Source organism: Narcine bancroftii, chromosome 4, assembly GCF_036971445.1.
Source record: "Narcine bancroftii isolate sNarBan1 chromosome 4, sNarBan1.hap1, whole genome shotgun sequence".
Lineage (NCBI taxonomy): Eukaryota > Metazoa > Chordata > Chondrichthyes > Torpediniformes > Narcinidae > Narcine > Narcine bancroftii.
Window position 1 is genome coordinate 35839516 of NC_091472.1, and position 27132 is coordinate 35866647.

The 27132-nt window shown below is 41.1% G+C and overlaps 1 protein-coding gene across 5 annotated transcripts in view; it reads right to left on the minus strand.

Annotated features, from left to right (window-relative positions):
- Positions 1–27132, minus strand: part of LOC138760457 (tetratricopeptide repeat protein 7A-like) — a 402683-nt gene that overhangs the window by 251077 nt on the left and 124474 nt on the right. For all 5 annotated transcript variants that reach the window (XM_069931051.1, XM_069931050.1, XM_069931054.1 and 2 more), the window contains one exon: positions 11663–11767. In XM_069931051.1, coding sequence (XP_069787152.1) covers positions 11663–11767 — 105 coding nt within the window. The remainder of the gene's footprint in view (positions 1–11662; positions 11768–27132) is intronic.

Consider the following 27132-nt stretch of genomic DNA (forward strand, 5'->3'; position numbering starts at 1 on the left):
CTCTATGCTATGATTTATGAAGGCCAGCATACCAAATGCCTTCTTAAACATTCGGTCAACATGAGAATCCACCTTCAAGATAGTGGTAGTAGATGATTGCCTATCTAACAGGAGTGTTGTGACTAATGCTGTGCCTCAGGGATCAGTGTTTGTCATTTCTGCCCAATGATCTGGATGATAATATAGTAAATTGTATCAGCAAGTTTGCAGGTGACAAAAAAACTGGAGGTGTCGTGGAGAACGAGGAAAGCTTTCAAAGCTTGCAGCAGGGTCTGAAGCAGCTGGAAAAATGGGCTCCAAAACGGCAGAGGGAAGTTATTCCAGGCAAGTGTGAGGTGTTGCACTTCAGAAGGACGAACCAAGGTATGACATACATGATAAATGATAGGGTACTGAAGAACAGAGGGATCTGAGAATACAGAGACACAGTTCCCTGAAATTGGCATAACAGGTAGATAGGATTGGCATTTATAAATTAAAGTATTCAGAATAGTAGTTGGGATGCTAGATGAAGTTGTACAAGACATTGGTGAGGCCAGATTTGGAGTATTGTATGCAGTTTTGGTAACTTAATTATTGGAAAGATAACTGTAAGGAAGAAAAGGTTTACTAGGGAGTTGCCAGGACTTGAGAAATATATTACAGGAGAAAGTTAAACAGGTAAGGACTTTATTCTCTGGAGCTTCAAAGAATGAGGGGAGACTTGATGAAGGTATACAAAATTATGATGGTAAATGCAACCAGGGTTTTTCTATTGGAGTTTAAGTGAGACAAGAACATAAATATCATCATGAAGAAAGCACGTCAGTGCCTCTACTTTCTCACAAGTTTGCAGAGGCTTGGTATGACATCGAAACCATGGCAAACTTCTATAGATGTATAGTGGAAAGTGTGCTGACCATCTGCATCACAGTATGGGGGCACTAATACCTCAGAGTGAAAAGCCTTGCAAAAGGTAGTGGACTCAGCACAGTACATTACAGGCAAAACTCTCCCCACCATCAAGAAAATATACATGGAACAATGCCGTTAGTGAACAGCACCAATCAACAAGGATCCACACCACCCAGGACGTGCTCTATTCTCACTTCTACCCTCAGGAGAAAGGTAATAGGAGCTACAAGACTCATACCACCAGGTTCAGGAACAGTTTTTACCCCTCCACTATCAGACTCCTAACAACAAACTCAATGAAAGATTAGTTTAAGGACACTTATTTTGAACATTATGTATTGTTGAATATTTATTTTCTGCATGACAGATTCTTTGTTTACATATCTCTCTTTTGCATACATATATTTTCTTGAGTACAACCGTTCAGTAAAATTTCTGCCTGGCCTACAGGCAAAAGAATTTCAGAGTTGTATGTGGTGTCATGTTTGTAATCTGACTATAAATCTGAACTACAGGTCACGAAAGAAGGGTGAATGGTAAAATGTTTAAAGGGAACATTAGGAAGTACTTCCTCACTCAGAGAGGGGTGAAGGGTGTGGAACAGGCTGCCAGATGAAGTGGTGAATGCAGGCTCATTTTTGACATCTAAGAGAAATTTTGATAGATATATGAATGGGAGGGGGATGATCTGGATGCAGGACCATGGGAACGAGGCAGAATAACGGACTAGATGAGCTGAAGAGCCTTTTTTCTGCACTGCAATGTTCTATGCTAAATTTTAAATTTAATTTTTTTTAAAAGTTTAAACATACACCACCATAACAGTCCTTTTAGCCCACAAGCTCCTGCCATCTAATTACACTCAATTGACCAACAAACCCTGGTACATTTCGAACAGTGGGAGAAAACCAGAGTACCCAGAGAAAACCCACGCAGACATGGGGAGAACATACAAAGTTCTTACAGACAGCGTGGGATTCAAACCCCAGTCTCAATCCCTGGCGCGGTTACAGCTTTGCACTAATTGCTACGCCAACTGTGGTTCTAACATACCTATCTTCTAAAAAATATCGTTGACTGAAGGATAAATACTAACCAGGACACTGCTCATCTTTGAATTATTTCCACAAGATCTTTGACATCCAAGAATAAGAATAGTAGGATTTGGATTGTCCATTAAAGACAGAAAAGAGGCAAAATATTCTCTCAGTGGATTGAATGTCTTTTGAATTCTCTTCCTCTATGCAGAGTCATTGGATGTTTTTAAAGACATAAGTAGATAAATACATAGAATAATACTGCACAGAAATAAGCCCTTTGACTCATGATGTCTATGCCGAACATGATGTCCAAATTGAATTAAAGCTCGGCTGAGTCATACAGGGCTCTCCATAATGTTTGGGACAAAGACACTTTTTTCCTTTATTTGCCCCGTGCTCCACAGCTTTAAATTTGTCATCAAACAATTCACATGCAATTAAAGTGCGCATTCTAGATTTTATTCAAGATTTTTGAATACATTTTGGTTTGATCATGTAGAAATGCCAGCACTTTTTATGCATAGTCCACTCATATCAGGGCACCATCATGTTTGAGATATTTGGCTTCACAGTTGTTTGTGATTACTCAGGTTTGTTTAATTGATAGGCTTGCTTCTAAACTTTTGTTCACCTTTGGTCTCTTTAGTTGCCATTTTTCAATGTGAAGACCGAAGTTGTGCCAATGAAAGTCAAAGAAGCCATTATTAGGCTGAAAAACAAGAATAAAACAGTACCCAACATCACCCAAACCGTAGGATTACTAGAATCTACCGTTTGGAACAGCATTATGAAGAAAGAGCGTACTGGTGAGCTCAGTAATCACAGAGGGACTGGTATTCCAAGGAAGACCTCCACCGCTGATGACAAAAGAAATCTCAACATAATGAAGAAAATTCCCCAAATGTATTACCAACAGATGAGAGACACTATTCGGGAGTGTAAGGTAAAAACATCATGACTTGGGACCGGAGAAGGAGTCACCCAGTACTAAGGAGTAACAGGATGCAGGTGTGACCTTGTATGCTCAAGATAAGTGTGGCAATAACAAGATGATGTGCAGCAGACTAACAGAGAAGGGTAGCAACAGCTTATTCATTGGGCAATGTAATGGTATGATAATTTACTAAGTGCGTGTCCTGAGGTATAAAAAAAAACACCACTTGCTGATATCGGGAGAATGCGCCTTCTCCAACTAACACTGTTAGTTGCAAGTGTTACAATCCGGTAATAAAGAACCTTGATTTCGACTCAGTCTGGTGTCTGACTCACTCATTCTCGAACAAAGCAGACCTAACAGGAGGCAGGTGTGGATATGTCAATGACGACTGTCCGCAGAAGGCTTCATGAACTGAAATACAGAGGCTACAATGCAAGATGCAAACCATGGCAAAGGTGGTATACTTTGGATCTTTGGCAGTTCCTTTACACCTCCACACTTTGCTCTTGCCATCACTCTGATACAGGTCTCATCTGTCCACAAGACCCTTTCTCAGAATTCTGCAGGCTCTTTTAAATACTTGGCAAATGGTAATCTGGCCATCCTTTCTGTGGTTTGCATCTTACAGTGTAGGCTCTGTGTTTCTGTTCACGAAGTCTTCTGCAGACAGTAGTCATTTGCATATCTGCACCTGCTTTCTGAAGTATGTTTGTGATCTGTCAGACATACGTTCGGGGTTTTTCCTTCATTTGATAAAAATGTTTCTGTCATCAGCAGTGGAGTCTTCCTTGGAATACCAATCCTTTTGCGATTATTCAGCTCACCAGAACACTCTTTCTTCTTAATGATGTTCCAAACAGTTGGTAATCATAAGGTGTGGGCAACATCTCTTACTGTTTTATTCTTATTTTGTAGCCTCATAATGGCTTCTTTGGCTTGCACTGGGATAACTCTGGTCCTCAGGTTGAAAAATGGCAACCACCGACGTCAAAGGTGATCCAAAGCTTAGAAGCAAGCCTAGCTCTCTTAGCTGCAACAATGAAGCAATTAAGCATACCTGAGTACTCACAAACACCTGTGAAGTCAAATGTCTCCATCGTTATGGTGCCCAGAAATGAAGAGATTATATATAAGAAGTGCTGTCATTTCTACATGGTAAAATCAAAATGTATACAAATAACCTTGAATAAAATCTGGAATGTGCACTTTAATTACATATGAATTGTTTGATGACAAATTTAAAACTGTGGAGCACAGGGGCAAATAAAGGAAAAAAAGTGTTTTTGTCCCAAACATTATAGAGGGCCCTGTATCCCTCAATTCACTGCATACCCATGTGTGTATTTGGAAGCCTCTTAAATAAATCTTCGTCCGCGAAGCCAAGCCAAAGAAAAGAAAAAGAAAAGAAGAAATGCTGCTATCGTATTTGCTTCCCTCACCACCCATGGCAGCCATTTCGAATACCTACCACTCTTAGTGTTTAAAAAAAACTTTCCCTGCACATCTCCTTTAAATTCCTCCACTTTCCCCACTTTAGACATTTATCCTCTCACATGTGACATTTTTACCGTGTGAAAAAGATCCTTACTGCCTAATTCTTTGTAAGAAGGTGATGAAAGTTGGGAATGCAGAACTGACATTGCAATCAGATTAGTAATGGGAGAATCACATACTGTAATCTTATTGAACACTGAGAAATGCTTCCCCTCTCCCATGTTCATCTGATATTGATCTCATCCAAAAGATGGTGCTTTCTTCAGTACTGCATTGTCCTCTCTACCTAATATTTATCCTCAGGTTTAACCCTGACAAGAGCTCTATAGTCAACATAGCCATGGTTGACACTGGTATTCTACATGATGGAAGGACTACATGTCACAAATAGTCTTTTCCTTCTTCTTTGGCTTGGCTTCGCGGACGAAGATTTATGGAGGGGTAATTTCCACGTCAGCTGCAGGCTTGTTTGTGGCTGACAAGTCCGATGCGGGACAGGCAGACACGGTTGCAGCGGTTGCAAGGGAAAATTGGTTGGTTGGAGTTGGGTGTTGCGTTTTTCCTCCTTTGTCTTTTGTCAGTGAGGTGGGCTCTGCGGTCTTTGTCAAAGGAGGTTGCTGCCCGCCGAACTGTGAGGCGCCAAGATGCACGGTTTGAGGCAATATCAGCCCACTGGCAGTGGTCAATGTGGCAGGCACCAAGAGATTTCTTTAGGCAGTCCTTGTACCTCTTCTTTGATGCACCTCTGTCACGGTGGCCAGTGGAGAGCTTGCCATGTAACACAATCTTGGGAAGGCGATGGTCCTCCGTTCTGGAGACGTGACCTACCCAGCGCAGTTGGATCTTCAGCAGTGTGAATTCGATGCTGTCGGCCTCTGCCATCTCGAGTACTTCGATGTTAGGGATGAAGTCGCTCCAATGAATTTTGAGGATGGAGCGGAGACAACGCTGGTGGAAGCGTTCTAGGAGCCGCAGGCGATGCCAGTAGAGGACCCATGATTCAGAGCCGAACAGGAGTCTGGGTATGACAACGGCTCTGTATACGCTAATCCTTGTGAGGTTTTTCAGTTGGTGGTTTTTCCAGACTCTTTTGTGTAGTCTTCCAAAGGCGCTATTTGCCTTGGCGAATCTGTTGTCTGTCTCGTTGTCGACCCTTGCATCCGATGAAATGGTGCAGCCGAGATAGGTAAACTGGTTGACCGTTTTGAGTTTTGTGTGCCCGATGGAGATGTGGGGGGGCTGGTAGTCATGGTGGGGAGCTGGCTGATGGAGGACCTCAGTTTTCTTCAGGCTGACTTCCAGGCCAAACATTTTGGCAGTTTCTGCAAAACAGGACGTCAAGCAATGAAGAGCTGGCTCTGAATGGGCAACTAAAGCGGCATCGTCTGCAAAGAGTAGTTCACGGACAAGTTGCTCTTGTGTCTTGGGTGTGAGCTTGCAGGCGCCTCAGAATGAAGAGACTGCCATCCGTGCGGTACCGGATGTAAACAGCGTCTTCATTTTTGAGGTCTTTCGTGGCTTGTTTCAGCATCATGCTGAAGAAGATTGAAAAGAGGGTTGGTGCGAGAACGCAGCCTTGCTTCACGCCATTGTTAATGGAGAAGGGAGAAGTAGAACAGAAAGAAAAGCATGTCAATCAGTTTCTGAATGTTGTCAAGTGGCTAGTGGAAAGTGCACAAGTAGATGGCAGGCAAAGTCAGGATCAGTTTCGGGTGCACACTAGCACAGTAATCATCCTGACAGGTTATTGACAGAGACTGATGTACAAAGTGTGTCTCTGTGAGATTTGCCCATGGAGCCCCACTCTAGCATTATTCAGTACTGTGAGGAGAAATGCTGATTTTTAAAAAAAATTCAAGCACTGCAAACATTAACACTGATACCCAGACCAAAAAGATTACTTCCAGTGAATAGCAAATGTATATTTTAACTGTTATGCAAAGATTGCCCTGAAGCCAAATTCTCAGCTTTGCAATGCACACATACTCATATTCACTGCACTCCAACTTAACTGAAAATCAGTGGAGACCATTGAGCATCAACTTTCCACCTGAATTGTGGGACTGAGTGGACATATTATTAATGTCCTTCTAGATTCCAAATGTTCTAAATTAACACAAGGTAAGGATTAAATGAAGGATAGGGGCTTGAAGAAGCAGAAACTAAACTATGACATCTTTGCAACTATTTATCAAGCGTGATATCAGACAACTAATCACATTTACAAAATATCTGTTTTGTTCCCTGCTACCCTTTGGAATAAGGATAATTGATCATAGAGTCATTATCCACTTCTACTACCACTTTTCTTGACCCACTAAAAGATTTTAACACCTTTCATATTTGGAAGTGCTGACAAAGGATATGAAAGTGGTATTTCCCCTTGAAGGTATCAGGAAAAGACACGATATTGCAGGCATTGCTTGATTATTCCACAGAAACTTCATTCGTGTATGCAGAAGCCAATGCAGATCCTGTCAGTAATAATTAACCTTCCTGACATGGACTGCCCCCTCTGCAGCATTGCTGATATACTCATTTTAGTCTCTCTGAACACTATGTGATTAAAATAGATGAAATGCTGACTGTACATTCAGCTGAACCCCTCGCATTGCCTGCCGGCAGGGAAATAAAGAGAATTTGCCAAATTTTTAACTGTCTGTGGTCCATTTCTCTCTTTAGTGCTTGTAGCTAATCTGTTTGCTGGCTGGAGACCATAGAATTGCCAACATTAGTAATAAAGTTGCAATAAACAAAATGAACAAGTCAAATTTATGATAGTTTTGACAGATATTTCACAATCTCTCAAGTTTGTGCAATTTTTAAACAGACTTCATAGAAGTTGTATTCTCTAAATGAAAGGACCCTTGATCTAATTCTAGAATTTCTGTTTATTAATTCATTATCTTCCTATCTCTCCAACATTCAAAGAATCTCCATTCTGTTCTTTGCCTTGATGTCTTCCCAATTTCTCCTCCTTCTACAGAACATCAATGCAGTAATCATTTTAAACTTCTCTTGATCTGCAAACCTTCAAACATCAAATGCTTGGCATAGCATGCATTGTCTATCACTGACAGGCACAGCCTTTTGAAAGAGTGCAGGTTTGAGGAACCTCCATAACATTAACTTTATATTTGGAAATGGTCTCTGAAATTTATCTTCAACCCCAAAAAACTATTCAATTTCAAAACAACAGATATCCTCGAGGCATCCCTTAAAGAGCCAATATGCACTTTGCTTTTTCAGCCAAGTATGATGAGGGAAGTGTGACCAAAATTGAGAATGAGATTCACAGAACATGCAAATATTACACACCTATTTATCAGCACAAATAGATATTTTGTCAGTGAGACCTTTCGGTTGGTGGATGCGCTACCATTCAGGCAAACCATGCCATCTGCAAAGGGATATACAAGGCATGTTACACAAGAAGCTTCAACCTACAAAACTAGGTATCATCTCTCCCTGGCGCTCTATCACGTGTTGACAAAACATAGTGGACAGACACCTTTTAGCAAAAGTGAATGAAAAACAGTAAGATGTCACAGACATCTCTATTTTCAGCCTTGAGAAAGAGATGCATAAAATTGTATCAATGCTGTCACCCTGACAACCACAGGTCATGACCTGGGCCTATTATAAAGCTACAGGCATGGTTGTGGTTGTAACAGGGGGCATATTTTAGAGAATACATCTTTACTGATGGCACATTATCCATCAATGAAATTCTGGTGGGGGAACTATCCCTCAACACCCCAGGCTTCCTGCATTGGATCCTTCTCTCTCTTCTAGCAGCTTGTCTACTTCTTCATATTCCTGCTCATTCTCCCAGTCATGCTGTCTTCTGAAGGAAATAGAAACTCTCATCACTCACCAACTGGGAGAAAATGGACTGGGCAAAGATAGTGAAGTGAGACAACAATCACTTGCCACCTGCTAAATTAGATTTTGACAACTTGAAAAAGGAAAAAAAAATCAAACATGCAGAATCGCACAATCACCCAGAGGAAATTACCTCAGATTTCATCAGTGATTCATGTTGATGACAAAGATGTTGCGCCTACTTCTGACAAACAAAATTGCCTTGCCAACTGTTTCATTTTCTGCAAATGTTCACGCAAGTCACAGAACCACTTTGAGGGCCTCAAAGGCAATTGTTGAGGCACAAGAAACTGAAACCAATGACTCACTCACTAATATTTCAGTGTAATTATAACACATCACAAACATAAAGAGCTAGTTTAGTTTCATGATATCCACCGTATTTAAGTTGCCAAATTTAAATGTTCCAATTAAAATAAAGAGTTCAAGGCAGCCTGCACACAACACAGTTACCACACCTCTTCAGCATTTTATCAATACTGAAGTAAGTAGACTAAATTAGCTGTGAGGAGTTTTAGGAATTTAGCATAATCGGCTCTCCTGAAAATTTCTTTATCAAAATGACAACTTAACACCAAGCGCCTAAAAAAGTATTAATGTAGGCCACCTAATTGCCTGGAGGCCCAGTGAATGTTTCAGGGATGAGAAATGTGTCAGATAATGAATACAACAGGTAGAGGGAAGATCCAGACAGAGTCTAATTGGCAACAACAAACAGAATACTGGAAGAACTTAGCAGGTCAAGCAGCATCTATGGAGGCCACAGAAGCAAGTCAACATTTTGGGTCAAAACCCTGCATCAAGGACTGACTGACGTAAGGGGCAGATCCGGTGATGCAGGATGATGACGAACATGAACTAGGAGAAGAATATAAATTAATCTTATGGTGTTTTCCAAATGTCATTAGATATGGGGATAGTGCCGGAGGATTGGTGCATTGCGCATGTGGTTCCGTTATTTAAAAAGGGTTCAAGGAGGAAGCCTGGCAACTATCAGCCTGTAAGTTTGACGTCTGTGGTAGGTAAATTAATGGAGAAAATTCTTAGAGATAGTACTTATAAACATCTGGATAGACAGGGTCTGATCAGGAGCACTCAACATGGATTTGTGGGAGGAAGGTCATGTTTGACCAATCTGATTGAATTTTTTGAAGAGGTGACTAGGAATGTGGATGAGGGTAGCGCAGTGGATGTTGTCTATATGGACTTCAGTAAGGCCTTCGATAAGGTACCACATGGAAGGTTAGTTAGGAAGGTGCAGTCTTTAGGTATAAATTTTAAGATAGTCAAATGGATTGAACATTGGCTGAAAGGGAGAGGCCAGAGAGTGGTAGTGGATAATTGTCTGTCAGGTTGGAGGTCGGTGACCAGTGGTGTGCCTCAAGTATCTGTATTGGGCCCATTGTTGTTCGTTATATACATTAATGATCTAGATGATGGGGTGGTGAATTGGATTAGTAAATATGCAGACGATACTAAGATAGGTGGAATAGTGGATAATGAAGAAGGTTTTCAAGGATTGCAGAGGGATTTGGGCTGCTTAGAAAAGTGGGCTGAAAAATGGCAGATGGAATTTAATGCTGATAAGTGTGAGGTGCTTCATTTTGGTAAGAAGAATCAGAATAGGACATACGTGGTAAATGGGAGAGCATTGAGGAATACAGAAGAGCAGAAAGATTTAGGAGTGACGGTACATCGTTCCCTGAAGGTAGAAACTCACGTGAATAGGGTGGTGAAGAAGGCTTTTAGTATGCTGGCCTTTATCAATCATTGCATGGAATATAGGAGTTGGGAGGTGATGTTAAGATTGTATAAGACGTTGGTGCAGCCTAATTTGGAGTTCTGTGTGCAGTTCTGGTCGCCTAATTATAGGAAGGATATAAACAGAGTGGAGAGAGTGCAGAGAAGGTTTACCAGAATGTTACCTGGGTTTAAGCATCTAGAGTATAGGGAGAGATTGGACAGATTAGGTCTTTATTCTTTGGAGCGTAGAAGGTTGAGAGGGGATTTGATAGAAGTATTTAAGATTATGAAAGGGATAGACAGAGTGGATGTGGATAGACTATTTCCGTTAAGAGGAGGAAAGATTAAAACAAGAGGACATGAGTTAAGAATTAAGGGGCAGAGGTTTAGAGGTAACATGAGGGGGAACTTCTTTACTCAGAGAGTGGTAGCCGTGTGGAATGATCTTCCGGGAGAAATAGTGGCGGCAGAGTCAATTGTATTATTTAAGAAAAGGTTGGACAGGTATATGGATGAGAAGAAGATGGAGGGTTATGGGCATTGTGCAGGGAGGTGGGACTAGAAAGGGGTGTTTGGTTCGGTGCGGACTAGAAGGGCCTAATGGCCTGTTTCCATGCTGTAATTGTTATGTTTTGTTATGTATGGTTGAAACCAGATAATCCAGGACAGAATTGAGACTGAATCCAGCACAGTCTTGACTTTAAGTCAAAGTCCTGCCACAGTGCCATGGGGTTGACAGGTTAAGACACCACTGGATGGCCAGGGTCAGGATGAGGCAAGTGTTGGATGAACATACAAATTGTGTTTACTGTCAGATTTGAAAACAATTAATACAGAAAGGTTCATGCAACGCTATTACAGTGCCAGCAACCCGGGATCAGTAAGGAATTTGTATGTTCTCCCCATGTCTGCAAAGGTTTCCTCTGGGTTCTCTAGTTTCCTCCTACCCTATGGGGTTGTAGGTTAATTGGGTGATATAGGTTCGTCGACCAGAGGGGCCTGTTACCATGGTGAATGTCTAACATATAAAAAGACTTTGGGTTGAGTTCAGTGAGATTGGGTGGAGCTGAAAGTTGGAAGAATTGACATTGAATAATTGATGAACACACATAGTTAAACTCTGACAATAAATACTGGAAGACGTTGATTTACTAATGAATGCGGCGGACCTCATTCATGCCAATATGAATATTGAAAGGCCTGGACAGAGTAGATGTAGTGAAGTTGTTTCCCATGGTAGTCAAGGACAAGGCAAATTCAGAAGTGAAGGGCGCCCATTTAAAACAGACATGTGGAGGAATTTCTTTAGCCAGAGAGTGGTAAACTTCTGGAATTTGCTACCACAGACATCTGGGGAGGCCAGGTCATTGGGTGTATTTAAGGCAGAGATTGATAGGCATCTGAATAGTCAGGATATCAAAGGCTATGGGGAGAAGGCAGGGGAGTGGGGCTGTGTGGGGGATGGTGGAGCAGTATTGATGGGCCAAATGGTCTATTCTGCTCCTATAAATTCTGGTCTAATGGTTTAATAATCATTCCTGTACACATTATAGAATTTTGTATGAAGAAAAATACTGGAAATGGTTCCTTCACTGGAACACAAATTAGTTTCCCATCTCTAACTATTGATCTGCAGAATATAAAAGGATTAGAGGAAGGATACACCTACCCACTGTAGAGATCCAATGCAGACTTTGGCAGCCATCAGTGGTATGCTTGGATCTTCAGGACGCAGTTTTACACACTCTCGGAGAGCAGGCACAGCCCACGTAAACTGAAAATTAAACAAAATAATCAACTAAAAATTATAATTTGATAACTTCCAGAATTTAGTCTGACATTATTCAATAAGGAACATTAACAAATCTGTTCAAATTAACCCAAATTCTAAATCTCAATATCATTAATCACCATGAGAGCAACATTTTTCAAAATGCACATTAGTAATAATCTAATAATACTGAATCTGGAAAGAAAATAAAAGTAACACGTTAGTTGTTCTAAGATTAGAAGCATCCTTTTTCTTGTTCTATACACAAAATTGCTGAAGAAACTCAGCAGGTCACGCAACGTCCAGAGAAAGGAAAGATACATAAGCAACTTCTCGGGTCATTGTCAAGGTCAAAAGATCATGAGATATAGGAGCAAAAGTAGACCCATTGGCCCATCAAGTCTGCTCTGCCATTGTTATCATGAGCTGATCCTTCCACCCACTCATCTCCACTCCCCTGTTTTCTCCCCATAACCCTTGATGCCCTGACTAATCAAATACATGCCAATCTCTGCCTTAAATACACCCAATGACCTTACCACCACAGCTGACTATGACACCAAGTTCCACAAACTCATGACCCTCTGACTAAAGAAATTTTTCTGCATCTCTGTATTAAATTGACACCCTTTTATCCTGAAATTATGCCCTCTTGTCCTAGAAATCTCCACAATGGAAAGCATCCTCATCACATCAACTCTATCCAGGCCTTTCAGCATTCAAAATCCCTTTATGAATTCCCCCCTTATCCTTCTGTACTCCAACAAGTACAGTCCAAGAGCCAGCCATCATTCCTCATATACTAATTGTTATGTCTCTGTGTTACTTGGGAGTCTTCTTGAATAACTTAGAGATTCAAGATTCAAATAACAAAAGAGACTTTACTTACTGATGCTTTCCACCATCCCAGGAAACTTCACACATTCCTATATACATATATTTATATATACGCTCCACAGTGGTGCACTACAATTACAAAGTGAGAAGGGTGTATTTGTATGTGGTTATAAAATAATTCACATTATCCTGACTATATAACATCCCTCCTTCTCAAGATAAAGAAAAATTCTTTAAGTAACTGAACTTGTACACTAGTTTATTTACGCAACTATTTTAAAATAGTTCTTATCAATATTGCACTGGCGGCAGATGTTGCTTCGCCATCTCGTGGATTTGCTGTGACCGTTGGGCTCGGTGTAGCTGGTCCACGTGTAGGTGATGTAGCTTGATGTGCTTAACCTGACAACTGCTGCGTTGATGTTTCGGTATTAGTGGTTGTGGTCTCTGCACTTGATACCTCACTTGATATTGGTATTGCAGGCTTTGCTGGTATTAAAGCATTCTGCTTCATCGCATCTTTTATCAGCCGGATGTGAATTCCGTTCCTCCTCAGCTGATTGCCAGAGTCTGTCTCAACAATGTATGATCTTGGTGTCTCAGCTTCTCTGATGACCTTTCCTGGGGTCCATGTTTTCAACATTGGTCTCTTGAATATGCACATGCTGCCCTCTGAAGAGCTCTGGCAATGTTTGTGCATGTTTATTATAATGCTGGCATCCTCCTTCTTTCATGTCAGCCAGTCTTCTAGCTTCCTCCTGGTCTTCTGGAGAGTGTGTTTTGCTTGGCAGAGTTGTTTTATATTCCCTGCTATTTAGAAGTTCTGCCGGGGACTTCATGTCAGCTCTTAAAGGTGTTCCTCATAATGATAGAAGAGCTAGGTTCGTGACACTTAACTAGTGTGTGTTTCACAGTTTGCACTTGTCTTTCAATGAACCCATGACCTTTGGGGTAGCATGGGGATGATGTCGTGATAACAAACCCATACTCTGCAGCCAGCTTTCTGAATTCTTATGATGTGAACTGCATTGCATCGTCACATATTACTTGATCAGATATTCATTGTTCAGCAAAGAGCACTCTCATTTCTGAGGTGATAGTTGAAGCTCTCAGGTCTTTCACCCTTTTGACGAATGGAAACTTAAGAGTAGTAACACTCTTGATTCTCGGTGAACAAGTCTGCTTCCACTGTGTGCCATGGCCTGGCAGGTACTTCTGTGGAAATCATTTCCTCTTTTTATTGTGTGTTTCTGTTAATCATTTTGGATATCTTCTTCATCTGGATCTCATAATTGACAGAGATCAACAGCAACACCCAACAGCTATCCAGACCTAGAATTGCTGGTCCATCCGCATCTTCCATGTAGAATGTACAGAGGATATTCTTTCCCTTATGGCAGCCATTGACCTAGCTGCTTGATCATGGGTCCACCACAGGCCTTTAATGTGACATCTGCTTTTTCCAATGCACCATCTATTGGATATGTTATTATGTTCTCTGGGAACATCTGGCAGTAGAGTCTGAGTAGAAGGACGTTGGTTTGCGATCCAGTATCCAGCTTCACCTTTAGGTTAAATATCGCAGGCTTTTTCTGGATTGTCCTCTGTATTTGGATTCTTGTGTGCAACTTGTTTCCTTCTTTCAACTCACCTGACATCTCATGAAGGTGCATGGATTCTATGTCCTGTATCCAGGTGTTGGAGTCCTCATTGTTGTTTCCTTTTATGTGGTAGATCTTCTTCTTGTCTTTTTTTCTTCACTGGTATTACTGTTTTCTTCATACCAGACTTCCACATCTTTGCCCAGTGGTTTGCTTTACCACAAGCACGATATTCTGAACCATATGGGGGGCATTTGTTTCGGTCATCAAAGGGGTGTTGCCTGCCGCACTTCCTGAAGGCCTTGGGGGCTTGCTTTTCTCTGATTGTGTTCTTTATAGCATCAACCTTTCCTTCTCTTTGCTGTGGGAGTGTCTGCATAGATAAAGATTTCATTTGCATCCTCGTGGCTTCGAAGGCTCTGACTGTGTCCATCACTTCAGCCAGCTTTAAGCTATCCTTCCCTATAAGAGACTTTTGCACTTCGGGATGGGCACTCCCCCCTATTAGTTGATCAACCTAATCTATGTCCTTAAATCTGAATTTTGCAGCATCAATTTTTAGTCTAGTGAGGAAGTTATCAACAGTTTCATCAGTCTCTTGCATTAAGTCTTCAAATTCATAGCATTTAATTCTATGATTAGACCTAGGTTCAAGGTGAGAAGCAAACTGTTAATATCTACTCTAGATCATTTTCTCCATTTCTGTAAGCTCCCAGCTATTAAATAAGTCAAGGCCTCGTTCTCCTGTCCAGAGAAATGTATAACTGACCTTTTCCTCAGCTGTTGCATTTTTAAAATAGTTTTTAAATGCTAAATTGAACATCTGCTAAAACTTTTTAAGGATTCAACAATGTCTTCTGCCTCCCAGTCCATCACTGGGTGAACTGCTGTTGATCCAGCCGTTCTTTATCAGTAATGTTTTTTCTCTTCTTCCCCTTCTTTCAGGGACTTACAATCAACTGTGTGGCTTTATTCTTGTTCTCTTATACCACTGCCACCATGTTACTTGGGAGGCTTATTGAATAACATAGAGAAGCAAGATTCAAATAACAAAAGAGACTTTGCTTACTGATGCCTTCCACCATCTCAGGAAACTGTTCACACACTCCCATATACATATACATACCCCCCACAGTGGTGGACTACAGTTACCAGAGTGAGAAGGGTGTATTCTTACACATTTACAAAATAGTTCACATTATCTTGACTGTATAACTCTAACCCTTTCCTTGCTGGTATCATTCTAGTAAACCTCCTCTGAACCCTCTCCAATGCCAGCATATCTTTTCTCAAATATGGCACCCAAAACTGTACACAGTACTCCATGTGAGATCTCACCAGTGCTTTATAAAGTCTCAATATTACATCCCTGCTTCTTGCATCCCTATCCCTCTACAAATTAAATCCAACAATGCATTCGCCTTCTTCACCACCAACTCAACCTGGAGGTTAACCTTTAGGATATCCTACACGAACACTCCCAAGTCCCTTTGCACCTCCAAATTTTGAATGATCTCCACATCTAAATAATAGTCTTCCCACCTATTTCTTCTACCAAGTGAATGACCATACACTTTCTAACACTGTATTTCATCTGCCACCTCTTTGCCCATTCTCCACATCTATTCAAGTCTCTCTGCAGTTTGCACCACCTTCCATATCACCTATTTGGGTATCATCTGCAAATTTAGACACAAAGCTATCTATTCCGTAATCCAAATAATTTATATACAACATAACAAGTAGCTCAAACACTGACCCCTGCAAACACTTCTGGTAACCAATAGCCAACCAGAATTGCATCCCTTTATTCCTGCTCTCCTGCCGATCAGCCATTGCTCTACCCATGCTAGTATCCTTTCTGTAATCCCATGGCCTCTCATCTTGTTTACCAGCCTTGTGTGCGGCACCTTGTGGAAGGCCTTTGAAAGTCCAAATACACAACATCCACTGCATCTCCCCTGTCTATCCTACTCGTGATCTCTCCAAAAAATTGCAGTAGGTTTGTCAGTCCTGAATTTTGTTTAAGGAAACAATGCTGCCTTGGGCCTATCTTTTCGGGGACCTCCAGGTATTCTGTAATCTCATCCTCAAAAAGCAGGCAGGCAGGCACTTAACTAAAAAGATGGGGGGCGGAGGGAAGGAAGAGCAGGGGAAGGAGCATAGGCCAACATAGGTGGATGTGGTTGGGTGAGCAGAAGAGATTTAAAAAAAAACCAGAGATGACATTAGAAAGGAGCAGCTCCCCAACTGGAAAGGGAAGGGGTGGGGAGTTGAAGAAAGGAGACAGAGGGATAGGGAGAAAGAGATTGATGGGAGGGGTCCAACAGAAACTGGAGAAGTCGATACTAACATATTCACTGTCTATTCTTATTGGACGATTCCCTGATGGAATTTTAGATGCTGTTCCTCCAATTTGTGGGTGGTCTCGGTTTGGCAATGAACAATGGACAGACACATCGACATGGGAATGGGGTGTGGAATTGAAATGATTGACCATTAGGAGGTCTCCGTTATTCCAGCAAACAGAGTGAAGATGCTCAATGAAGCAATCTCCCAGTCTGTATCATTTCTCCAAAGAAGAGGAGGCCACAACAGGAGTACCAGATGAAGTAGATGAATCCTGGATACTTACAAGTGAAGTGTCGTTTAACATGGAAGGACTTTTTGGGGGCCTGTAGCGGGAGCTACAGCAAAGAAACTCACACCCACCACCTTGGATGCTCTCAACAACTGTTTTATTCAAATCCCGCGCGCGCCCCTTTAAGGACAGCGTGAGCTCGGCCACCATGTGAGCGGTGATGTCACAATGGCTGCCTGAGGCGCGTGCTGGGATGGAACCACGGGGTAAGGAGGATCCCTGACGGCGCCCTCTTCTCATGGTTGCCCTGCCACGCGGCGGTACAAATGGGGCCGGTTTGCCACGAGAGACTGAGCCGCCACAGGCCCAAATAATATGAAGGGTGTGGTGTGGTTGCAAGTGCAGCACTTCCTGAGGTTACAGGGGTAGGTATCAAGGGGACAATTTGTGTCCTTGCACAAAGCGGAGATGGGAAGATGTGTCTGGTGGTGATGATGACGTCACATTGCAGGTGGCTGAAATTGCAGAGGTAAACATGTTAGATGCAGAGCCGGTAGGACGATGGGAAATGCATCTGGGGACAGAGGGGCAGGGCAGATGTGTGAAAAACAGAAATATGGGTAAGGGGCTGATTGACGGCAGTAGAGATAAAGCCACTTTTTTGGAGGAGGATGACATCACGTATGTTCTGGAATGGGAGACCTTATCCTGGGAGCAGATGTGATGGAAATGGAAGAATTGAGAGAAAGGATTTGAATCCTTACAGTAGGCAGGGTATGAAAAGGTGCAGTCAAGGTAACTGTGAGAGTTAGTGGGTTTGTAGGAAATATCTATAGAGAGTTTGTAGAGACAAAGAGATTGAGAGAGGAGAGAGTGTTGCTAGAGATAGACCAAGTGAATTTAAGATTGGGGCGCAAGTTAGCAGCAAAATGGATAAAGTTGACCTGCTCTTCATGGGCGCATGAGACAGCACCAATGTAGTCGTCAAAGAAGTAGAGGAAGAGTTCAGCTATCTTGTAGCATGGATTGCCCCAAATAGCCATCAAAAAGGCGGCATAAATGGGACCCAAGGTTACCCGTGTGAATGTGGGAAAAGTTAAAGGAGAAGTTACTAAGGGAAAAACAAGTTCTTCCAGGCAGAGGAGGGTGATGGTTCAGGGGAACTGGTTGGATCTGTTGTTGAGAAAGAAAAAAATGGCTTTGAGACCTGTAAAGAGAATAAATATTTGGGAAAATTTGTAAGATTTAGAGTAGGTGACATACATACACACATTTTAAAACAGATCTTATTTGAAAGACTATGCACATTTCACAAGTAGGTGCTAATTGAAATGACATCATGAAATGAATAGACCATTTCTTGGAGGCTACAAACTGGCTGTTAAAAAGTACTTACAGTGTGCCCACAGAAAGGTCACTCCTGGGTTTTGTTTATCTAAGACAATAGCTTGACCAAGGGGGAGAACTCCTGTAGTTTGCTGAAGAAGGTGGGTTTTTTTTGCAAGTGAGAGAGTCACATGGGTTTTCTGGCAGTCTCAGATGGAGAGAGAGAGAGAGAGAGAGAGAGGGAGAGAAGACAAGCCCTCTTAGCTGTGTGTCTGACACTGAAAGGAGATGAACAGAAAGCCAGGAAGAGCTGGTTGGAAACAGAAAGTTCCAGAGCAGTGAATGGCTGGAAGTGCTATCCGTCTGATGTTTCTCTTGGAATAAGTGGAACAGAAAGTAACTCTGTGGTGTAGCCTGAAGAAAGAGGTTACCATCTGGAAAACCTTGATGGGACAAATTTCATCAGCGAGTCTTTGAGGTGACTAATGGTGGTACCTCAGTTGTGGAAATCCTGGAAGAACAAATCTCTCTCTGCAAACCCGACAAGAATCTTCGAGCACCAAAGCCTGGTGAACTTTATACATGTTAAATTCTGTGTACAGTATAAGAATTGCCTGCATCCAGAGAACTTGAAAGAAGGAGAAGTGAGATTGAAATGTGAACCAAAGAACTTTTCTTAAATTATACATCATACACGTGTGCTTAGAATTAGAAGGGGGTTAATTTGGGTTAGTTAAGTATAGAGATGAGTTAAAGTTTGATTCTGTTTTCATGTTTAAAAATAATTAAAAACAACTTTTGTTTAAGTAACTATTTGTCTTGGTGAATATCTATTGCTGCTGGGTTTTGGCGTCCTTTGGGCTCATAACATTTTATGGGGGAATGTCCAGTCGATTGAACACGAGTTTTGTGGGTGATTAGTCAATTGTTTTTCTTCGAAGCTAATTTAAAACTTGAGTGTGAAAAACAGCAGCAATGGATGTTGATAAGTTTTTGTCAGAACCATCACTGGCAGAGCTGAAGAGCAAGAAAAAAGAGGAACTGATGGAACTGACTGAAGTTAAACTTTGGATGAGGAAAGTGCAAATTCAGAGGATTATAGTGGAATATTATATAGGTGAGAGGAATTTGTTCAGAAAGACTTAGAAGATTTTCCAGAGGATAGATCTGGTGAATTGCAATTGGAATTGGAGAAATTGAGGATAGAAGAGGCTGAGAAACAGACAGTATGAGGCAAACCAAGCTGAAAGACAAAGAGGAGAATCTGAAAGGCAAAGAGAAGAGGCAAAGAGAGGAAGCTAAAAATCAAAGAGAGGAAGCTGAAAAACAGAGGATGCATGAGTTAGAGTTAGAAAGGATGAAAATTGATAGGGAGGAAAGTAAGAAAGCTGAAGCTGTAACGCCTGGGGAGAGGTTTTTGCCAAGAAGAGAGGTAAATCTAGTACCTCCTTTTGATGAGGGAGATATAGATACCTATTTTCAGCTTTTTGAGAGCTCAAAATGGCAAAAAGAGAAGTGGACTTTAATGATCCAAAGTGTATTGAAGGGAAAAGCACAAATTGCATCTTCTTGCTTGACTGCACAGCAAGTGGCAAATTATGATATCGTTAAGCAAGCTGTATTGAAAGCTTATGAGTTGGTTACAGAAGCGTATAGACAAAAATTTAGGAGTTTGATAAGAACATGGAATCAATCTTATATGGATTTTGCTTTGAAGAAATCTATATGGTTTGACCATTGGTGCGCCTCAAGAGGAATAAATAATGATTTTGACGGATTGAGAGAATTGATGTTAATTGAGGAAATTAAAAGGTGTGTCCCAAAGGAGATTAAATTATACCTGGATGAGAGAGATGTGGCTACGTGGCAACATGCAGCTAAATTGAAAGACCAATTTACATTAATGCATAAAAGTACATCTCAAAGTGGTAGGCATTTTCAGAAAATTAATGTGGAGAAGAGTAATAACCCTGTTCAGAGGATTAATATGGAGCAGGATAGCAAGCCTGAAATGAAGTCTGGAGAGAAGGATGGAAAGGACAGAACTTCTGGATTTCCATGTCATTTTTGTAAAAAACCTGGTCATGTTATTGCAAATTGTCTAATATTGAAAAACAAAAGAGAAAAGAAGGTTTTACCAGAAGAATGTATTCAAACAGTTGAATTAAGGCAGAGTAGATGTTATAAATCTGATAAGGGTGCCATGGATGTTTTCAAACCTTTTGTTTCAGATGGTTTTGTTTCAATAAAAGAGGGAGAATCACAGGTTCCAGTTAAAATTCTTAGGGATACTGGGTTTTGGGGTCCTTTGGGCTCGTAACAGACTTTCGGTGTGGAGATGGAGATGTATTGAGATTGGATGTCCATGGTGAAAATGAGGTGGCCGAGATCAGGAAACTGGAAGTTGTTGAAGTAATAGCAGTACTTTATATATCTAGCACATTTAACACAAGACACGTTGATCCAAAGCTCTGAACATACAATTAGGAATTGGTTACTATCTAAACAATGACAGACAGTCAAAATACACTGGTGTGGCATCTTTTTACATAGACTATCCAACTTAGAACATTAATTATTTAAATCCTAACCCATTCCTCCTGATCTTAGCAATGGGATGGACAGCAGATGATATTGTGGATGTAGGTAGGGAGGGACCAGGGAACAAAATAGAGTCAAGAAGGATGATACCAATACAATAGGACAGGAGACTGTGGAAACAATGGGTCTACCAGGACAATTGGGTTTGTGGATCTTGTGTAGGAGATAGACCCAGGTAGCGCAGGGTTGAGAAATAATGACGTGAGATATTGTGGGAGGGAGATGACTGGAAGTGATGAGGTTAAAGGATGCGTGAGATGGTGACTTGATTTTTGGTAGGGTCCTGTTCAAGGGGAAACCATTAGGTGTCTGAGAGCTGTCATCTAGCCTCAGCAAGGTAGAGACCATTTCCTTAGTTCTCTTTTCTTTACCTTTCTTTCTCCACTGAGGGTAGGTGAGATACAAACCAGAGGACATGGGTTAAGAGAGAAAGAGGAAAAGTTTTGAGGGAACATGAGGGGGAACTTCTTCACACAGAGAGTGGTGGGAGTATGGAATGAGCCGCCAGTTGAGCTGGTGGACGAAGGCTCAATTTTTAACATTTCAGAAGAATTTGGACAGGTACATGGATGGGAAAGGAATGGAGCACTATGGGTTGGGTGCAGGTCAATGGGTCTGGGCAAAATAAAATGGTTTGGCATAGACTAGAAGGGTCAAAGGGGCCTGTTTCTGTGCTGTACTGTTCTATGGTTCTATTGTGTCTGAGCTTCATTGTCCATTCAGAAATATGATGGCAGAAAAGAAGAAGCTGTCCTTGTGCCACTGGATGCCACTTCAGGCACCTGTACCTCCTTTGTGATGTTAAAAGTGTGAAGAGGGCATGATTGGCTGGTGAGGATAGAGGCTGCTTTATTAAAACATGTCTCTTTTAAATGTCCTCAATGGAGTAAAGAGTGATACCTATGATGGCGCTAGGCCAGTTCATAACTTTCTGCAATCTTTTCCTGCCTTGTGCTTTGGCACTTCCATTCCAGGTAGTGAAACAACCAGACAGAATGCTGTCCACAGTACACCTGTAGAAAGTTTCATGTCTTTGATGACATACCAAACCTCCTTAAACTCCTCACGAAGTATTGCTGATGTCCATGTGATCTAGGGCTGAGTGGAGACCCAGTGATGTGGCATCTGCTGTGGAGCGATTGTGACAGTATGGGTCCAGATCTTTACTTAGATACGAGTTAATTCCAGCCATGACCAACCTTTCAAAGCCTTTCATAGCAGTAGGTATGAGGACTTCTTGGCAACAGCCATCAAGGTACCTCACTCTGCTCTTCTTAGGCACCGATATGATTGATGCCCTTTTGAAGCAGGTGGGAACTTGTGACTGCAGCAGTGAGAGATTTAAAATTTCCGTGAATACTCTGGCTAGTTGGATGGCAAAATTTTTGGTACCCTGCCAGGTATGCCATCTTGAATAAAGTTCTGATGTTGTCCTCTGGGACAGATATCACATGGTGATCAGCTTCTGCAGGAATATTCATCAGTACTGTTGTGTTCTCCTTTTCAAAGTAAGCATAAAAAGGTTTTTACCTCATTGGGTAGTGTAGCATCTCAGCCATTTATGATGTTCAGTCTCATCTCTTTGGATGAAATGGTCTGCAATCCCTGCCATAGCTGTTGAGTATCCAACTCTGTTCCTAGCTTCCCTCGGAATTGCCTCTTTCAGCTGAGATGGTCTTCCATAGGTGATACCTAGACTTCCTGTAGAGATACGCATCACCGATCTTAAATGGCATCAGTCTCATCCTCAGCAGCATCCTCAATACAGCAGAGGACCAAGCCTGCAGCCTTGAAGTAACCAAGTTGATGGTTAGTGAGAAGGATACTATATTGCTGATCCACATGGATTGGGGCCTGCTGAAGAAGTCGTCGAGGATCCAGTTGCAGAGGGCTGAACAGAGTTCAGGATCCCTTAGTTTGATCACAAGTCTTGCTAATATGATGGTGCTGAATGCTGAGCTGTAGTAAATGACTACACATAATTGTACATTATGCGTCAGAGGTAGGAAGGGGAAGTGTGAATAGACATGTCACAGCCAAGTCTAATCCTATCCTCAACTGATTATACAATGATGCATAAGATCCCTGGACTGTTTTAATTTCCTTAATCAAATAAGTTATCTTCCTCATTTTATGGGCCAGTACTGATTTCGGATTTATTGTCAGAGTATATACACGACATCACACACAACCCTGAGAATACTTTTCCGGTATGAGAGGCAGAATTACCACTTCTTGGTAATGCAAAAAAATACTGTACACAATGCACACAAACAAATAAATAAAAGTTGCAATACAGAGAAAAAAAACAATAAAATTCAAAACCACGAGTCCTTAAACGAGTCCCTGATTGAGTTTATTGTTGAGGAGTCTGATAGTGGAGGGATGTTGCTGTTCCTAAACCTGGTGGTGTGAGTCTGTGGCACCTACACCTCTTTCCTGATAGGAGCGAGAACAGAGCATATGCTGGGTGGTGTGGATCCTTGATGATTGCTGCTGCTTTCTGATGGCAGCATGGCCTGTAGCTGTTCTCGATGGTGAGAAGGATTTTGCCTGTGATGTCCTGGGCTGTGTCTACTACCTTTTGTAGAGCTTTACGCTCAGGGGTATTGGTGTTTCTACACCAGACCATGATGCAGCCGATCAGCACACTTTCTACCACACATATGTAAAAATTTGCCAGGGTTTCTGTGTCACACCAAACCTCTGCAAACTCCTAAGGAAGTAGAGGCACTGGCGTGCTTTCTTCACGATGCCATTAGTGTGTTGGGTCCAGGAAAGATCCTCCGAGATGGTGACTCCCAAGAACTTAAATTTGCTCACCCTCTCCACCTCTGATCCCCCTCAATGATCACTGGACTGTATACCCCTGGTTTTCCCTTCCTGAAGTCAACAATCAGTTCCTTAGTTTTGGTGATATCGAGTGCACCATTCAGTGAAGTTTTCAATCTCCCTCCTGTATGCTGTCTCACCACCTCTTTTTTATACAACCTTCTAGCATGGTATCATCAGTGAATTTGCAGATGGTGTTGCTATCATACCGAGCCACACAGTCATAGATGTAAATTGAGTAGAGCAGGGAGCTAAGAACAGCAGCCCTGTGGTCCTCCGGCACTGATGGAGATTGTGGATGAGATACTCCTTCCAATCCTCACTGATTTTTGTCTGGAGGTGAGTAAATCCAGGATCCAATTGCACAGTGGAATGTTGAATCCCAAGTCTTGCAGTTTGCTGATCAATTTTAAAGGGATGATGGTGTTAAATGCCAAATTGTAGTTGATGAAGACAAAACAGGTGAGCTAGAGACTAGTGCTCTTCCTTACTCTGTTCAGCATTATATTCAACCAGAACAATGAGTTAGTGTCTCTAATGGAATGTAAGAAATTAAAATGATGGTTGACATTCTGCTGTTCAATTTTCTAAACTTTGCCTGTAAGCTCAGTAGGAAATTTACAGAACCTTCTCTTCCTACCATGATGGACATCTACAACACATGATGCACTTGGAAGGCAAATAACATTGTGAAGGACTTTTCACACCCCTCTTGTAAATTTTCTCCTTTCTGCCATCTGGAAGGTGGTACCATAGCGTTTGGGTCCACATGTCCATATTGTGCAAAAGTTTTTTCTCCTCAAGCTATTTGGCTCCTCAATTCCTAAAACATACGTGCACTAGTATATCATGGATTTTTATTGTATTGTGTTTTAATAATGAAGTCTTATTTATGTAAATTTGCTCCGTGGTCCTGGAGAAATGCTATCTCATCCTTAGTGTGCATTTTTGCATTAGCAGTTATGGTATGAATGACAAATAAAGGTGACAACTTGAAATAAAATAATCAGTATATTACACTGTAATTCTGCAGGGATGTACCAATTACTTAGCAAAATTGTTTTGAGATTCGCATTAACCCCATGGAAATGTGGGAATTGCATAATTATTCCTAATGGCATCATCTGATCAGTTGAACTCCACACTAAATTACTATGACTTATCCTCCTGCAGTGACTTATTTGAATTGTAGGTGTTACTGGTTTGGTGAGGAAATAGAACAGATTGCTTTAAGCCAGGTTCACAAAGTCAACACAGCAGCACTCTCTCGTTAAATATTCCAAAAAAGAGTTAAGGAGCAGTGACAGATAGAAATGAGCAGCTGTTAACATTTAATTATAATTTGTTATAAAGCTGACTCCTTTTAAAAAGAGGTAATGAGGACATCCAAAATGAAAATACTCATTTCGAGTAAAGATGTTCTTTCTATTCCTAGAACGTTTGATTGACATGGAATTAATGCATAAATATTAGCCTTCAAAATAATTCTTTATGGCCAAAAAGAGAAAAGAAAGAAATATTCCTTATCCAGTTCAGCTTGAATAACTGATGGCAACTTGACGAGGTGCAGTGGTCCTTTTACCTCTGTAGTTCTCTTTAGAGCAGTGAGTTGGAATATATTCCTGTACAACAGAGCTGCAAAGTTGAGTCACGTGAAAGATTGTGGATGTTTGAATCTGGGGCAAAAACCAATTAGCTGGAGGAATTCAGTGGCTTGAGCAGCATCAGTTAAAGAGCCCATGGCCACCCAAATACACCAATTAACCTGCAAACCCTGTATGTTTTTGGAGGTCAATAGTCATAGATAAAGAATGGTCAACATTTTTGATTGGAATCCTTCATCAAGACCAATACAAATTTAACCTTTTCCACAAAGGTTCTCTGCTGTTTTTTCTCTATTTTTGCTCAAAGACTCTCTGTGGTCGTATCTCTTCATAAGTGAGGCAATTCCAGTTCAAGTAATGATGCATTTATTTTCATGTTCTCTGTACTTAATTTCTGAAGCTGAACAGGTATTTTGTGTAAAAAAAACTACAAAATCAATAGTATACTGGTATACTTAAATGAATTAAAAAGAGAATATATATACATAATTTATAGAGAAAATATAAATGAGTGTTGAAAGTCACAGTGGAAGGGGTGTCACAGGACTGCTCTATGCATCCTTACCTAACTCCTACAACCAGTATCTTTAAGTAGCAGTAAAATTATATGTTGATTGAAATCATAATTCACAAACCAGTAAACCTACTGAGTGAGAACAATATTTATAAGATTTTAAAAGAGTAGATAAATATTTGAAAAAGTAAAACTGATGCAAGTTTGGGTATCAAACATTTGAACAATGTTAAGCAGATAGTTCTTTCAAACTGCAGGCACCAAAACAATATATTTATTATCTTCAAATTCTACAATCAGCATTGATCATTGTTCAAAATGATGCAAGATTTCTGATCCTTATTTTTTTACCTATTGATCATTTTTGTGCAACAACAAATATTCCACAATTACTGAAAAGACTCAACATGAACCCTAACTTGCATTGCAGCTAATATCAATAATTTGGTGGCAAGAAAATTGCTTGTAAACCTAGAAGTCAAAGGGTTGTAGGTGGTGGAAATGTAGGTAAGGCAGGTGAGCTGTCTTAGAGCATAGATTGCCACGTGGAATTATGACACTGTGGTCATTAGTGAAACTTGGTTCCAGGAGGGGCTGGACTGACAGCTCAATGTTCTGGGCTTCCATTGTTTCAGACATGATAGGCCGGAGGCAATGAAAGGGAAAGGAGTGGCATTCCTCATCAGGGAAAATATCACAGCTATATTCAGTCAAGGCAGATCCGAGGGCTTGTCTACTGAAGCTATATGGGTGGACCTGAGGAATAGGAAAGGTATGACCACGCTCAAGGGGTTGTTTTATAGACCTCCAAATAGTCAATGAGAATTGGAGGAGCAAAGCTGTAGAGAGATAGCAGACAGCTGCAGGAAACACAAGGTTGTGATAGTCGGAGATATAAATTTTCCACACATTGACTGGGACTCCATACTATAAAAGGACTAATTTGTCAAATGTGTAGAGGAAAGTTTTCTCAATCAATATATAGAGGCACCAAATAGAGAGTGCAATACTGGATCTCCTATTAAGGAACAAGACAGAACAGGTGACAGAAGAATATGACAGAAGAAATATTTAAAATGTGCTTTGCCACGGGTGTGATGCCAGAGGATTGGAATGTTGTTCCATTGTTTAAAAAAAGGTCCAAAAGTAACTCTGCAAATTATAGGCTGGTGAGCCTGACATCAGTATTAGGTAAATTATTGGAAGGTGTTCTAAGAGATCGGACATACAATTATTGGATAGCCAGAGACTGATTAAGGATAGCCAACATGGCTTTATGCATGGTAGGCCGTATTTAACCAATCTGGTAAGTTTTTCGAGGAGGTTACCAGGAAAGTTGATGAAGAAAAGGCTATGAATGTTGTTTACATGGACTCTAGTGAGACCTTAATAAAGTCCCACATGGGAGGTTTGTCAGGAAGGTTCAAGTAGTCAATATTCGTGGGAAGGTTGTAAACTGGATTCAACAATGG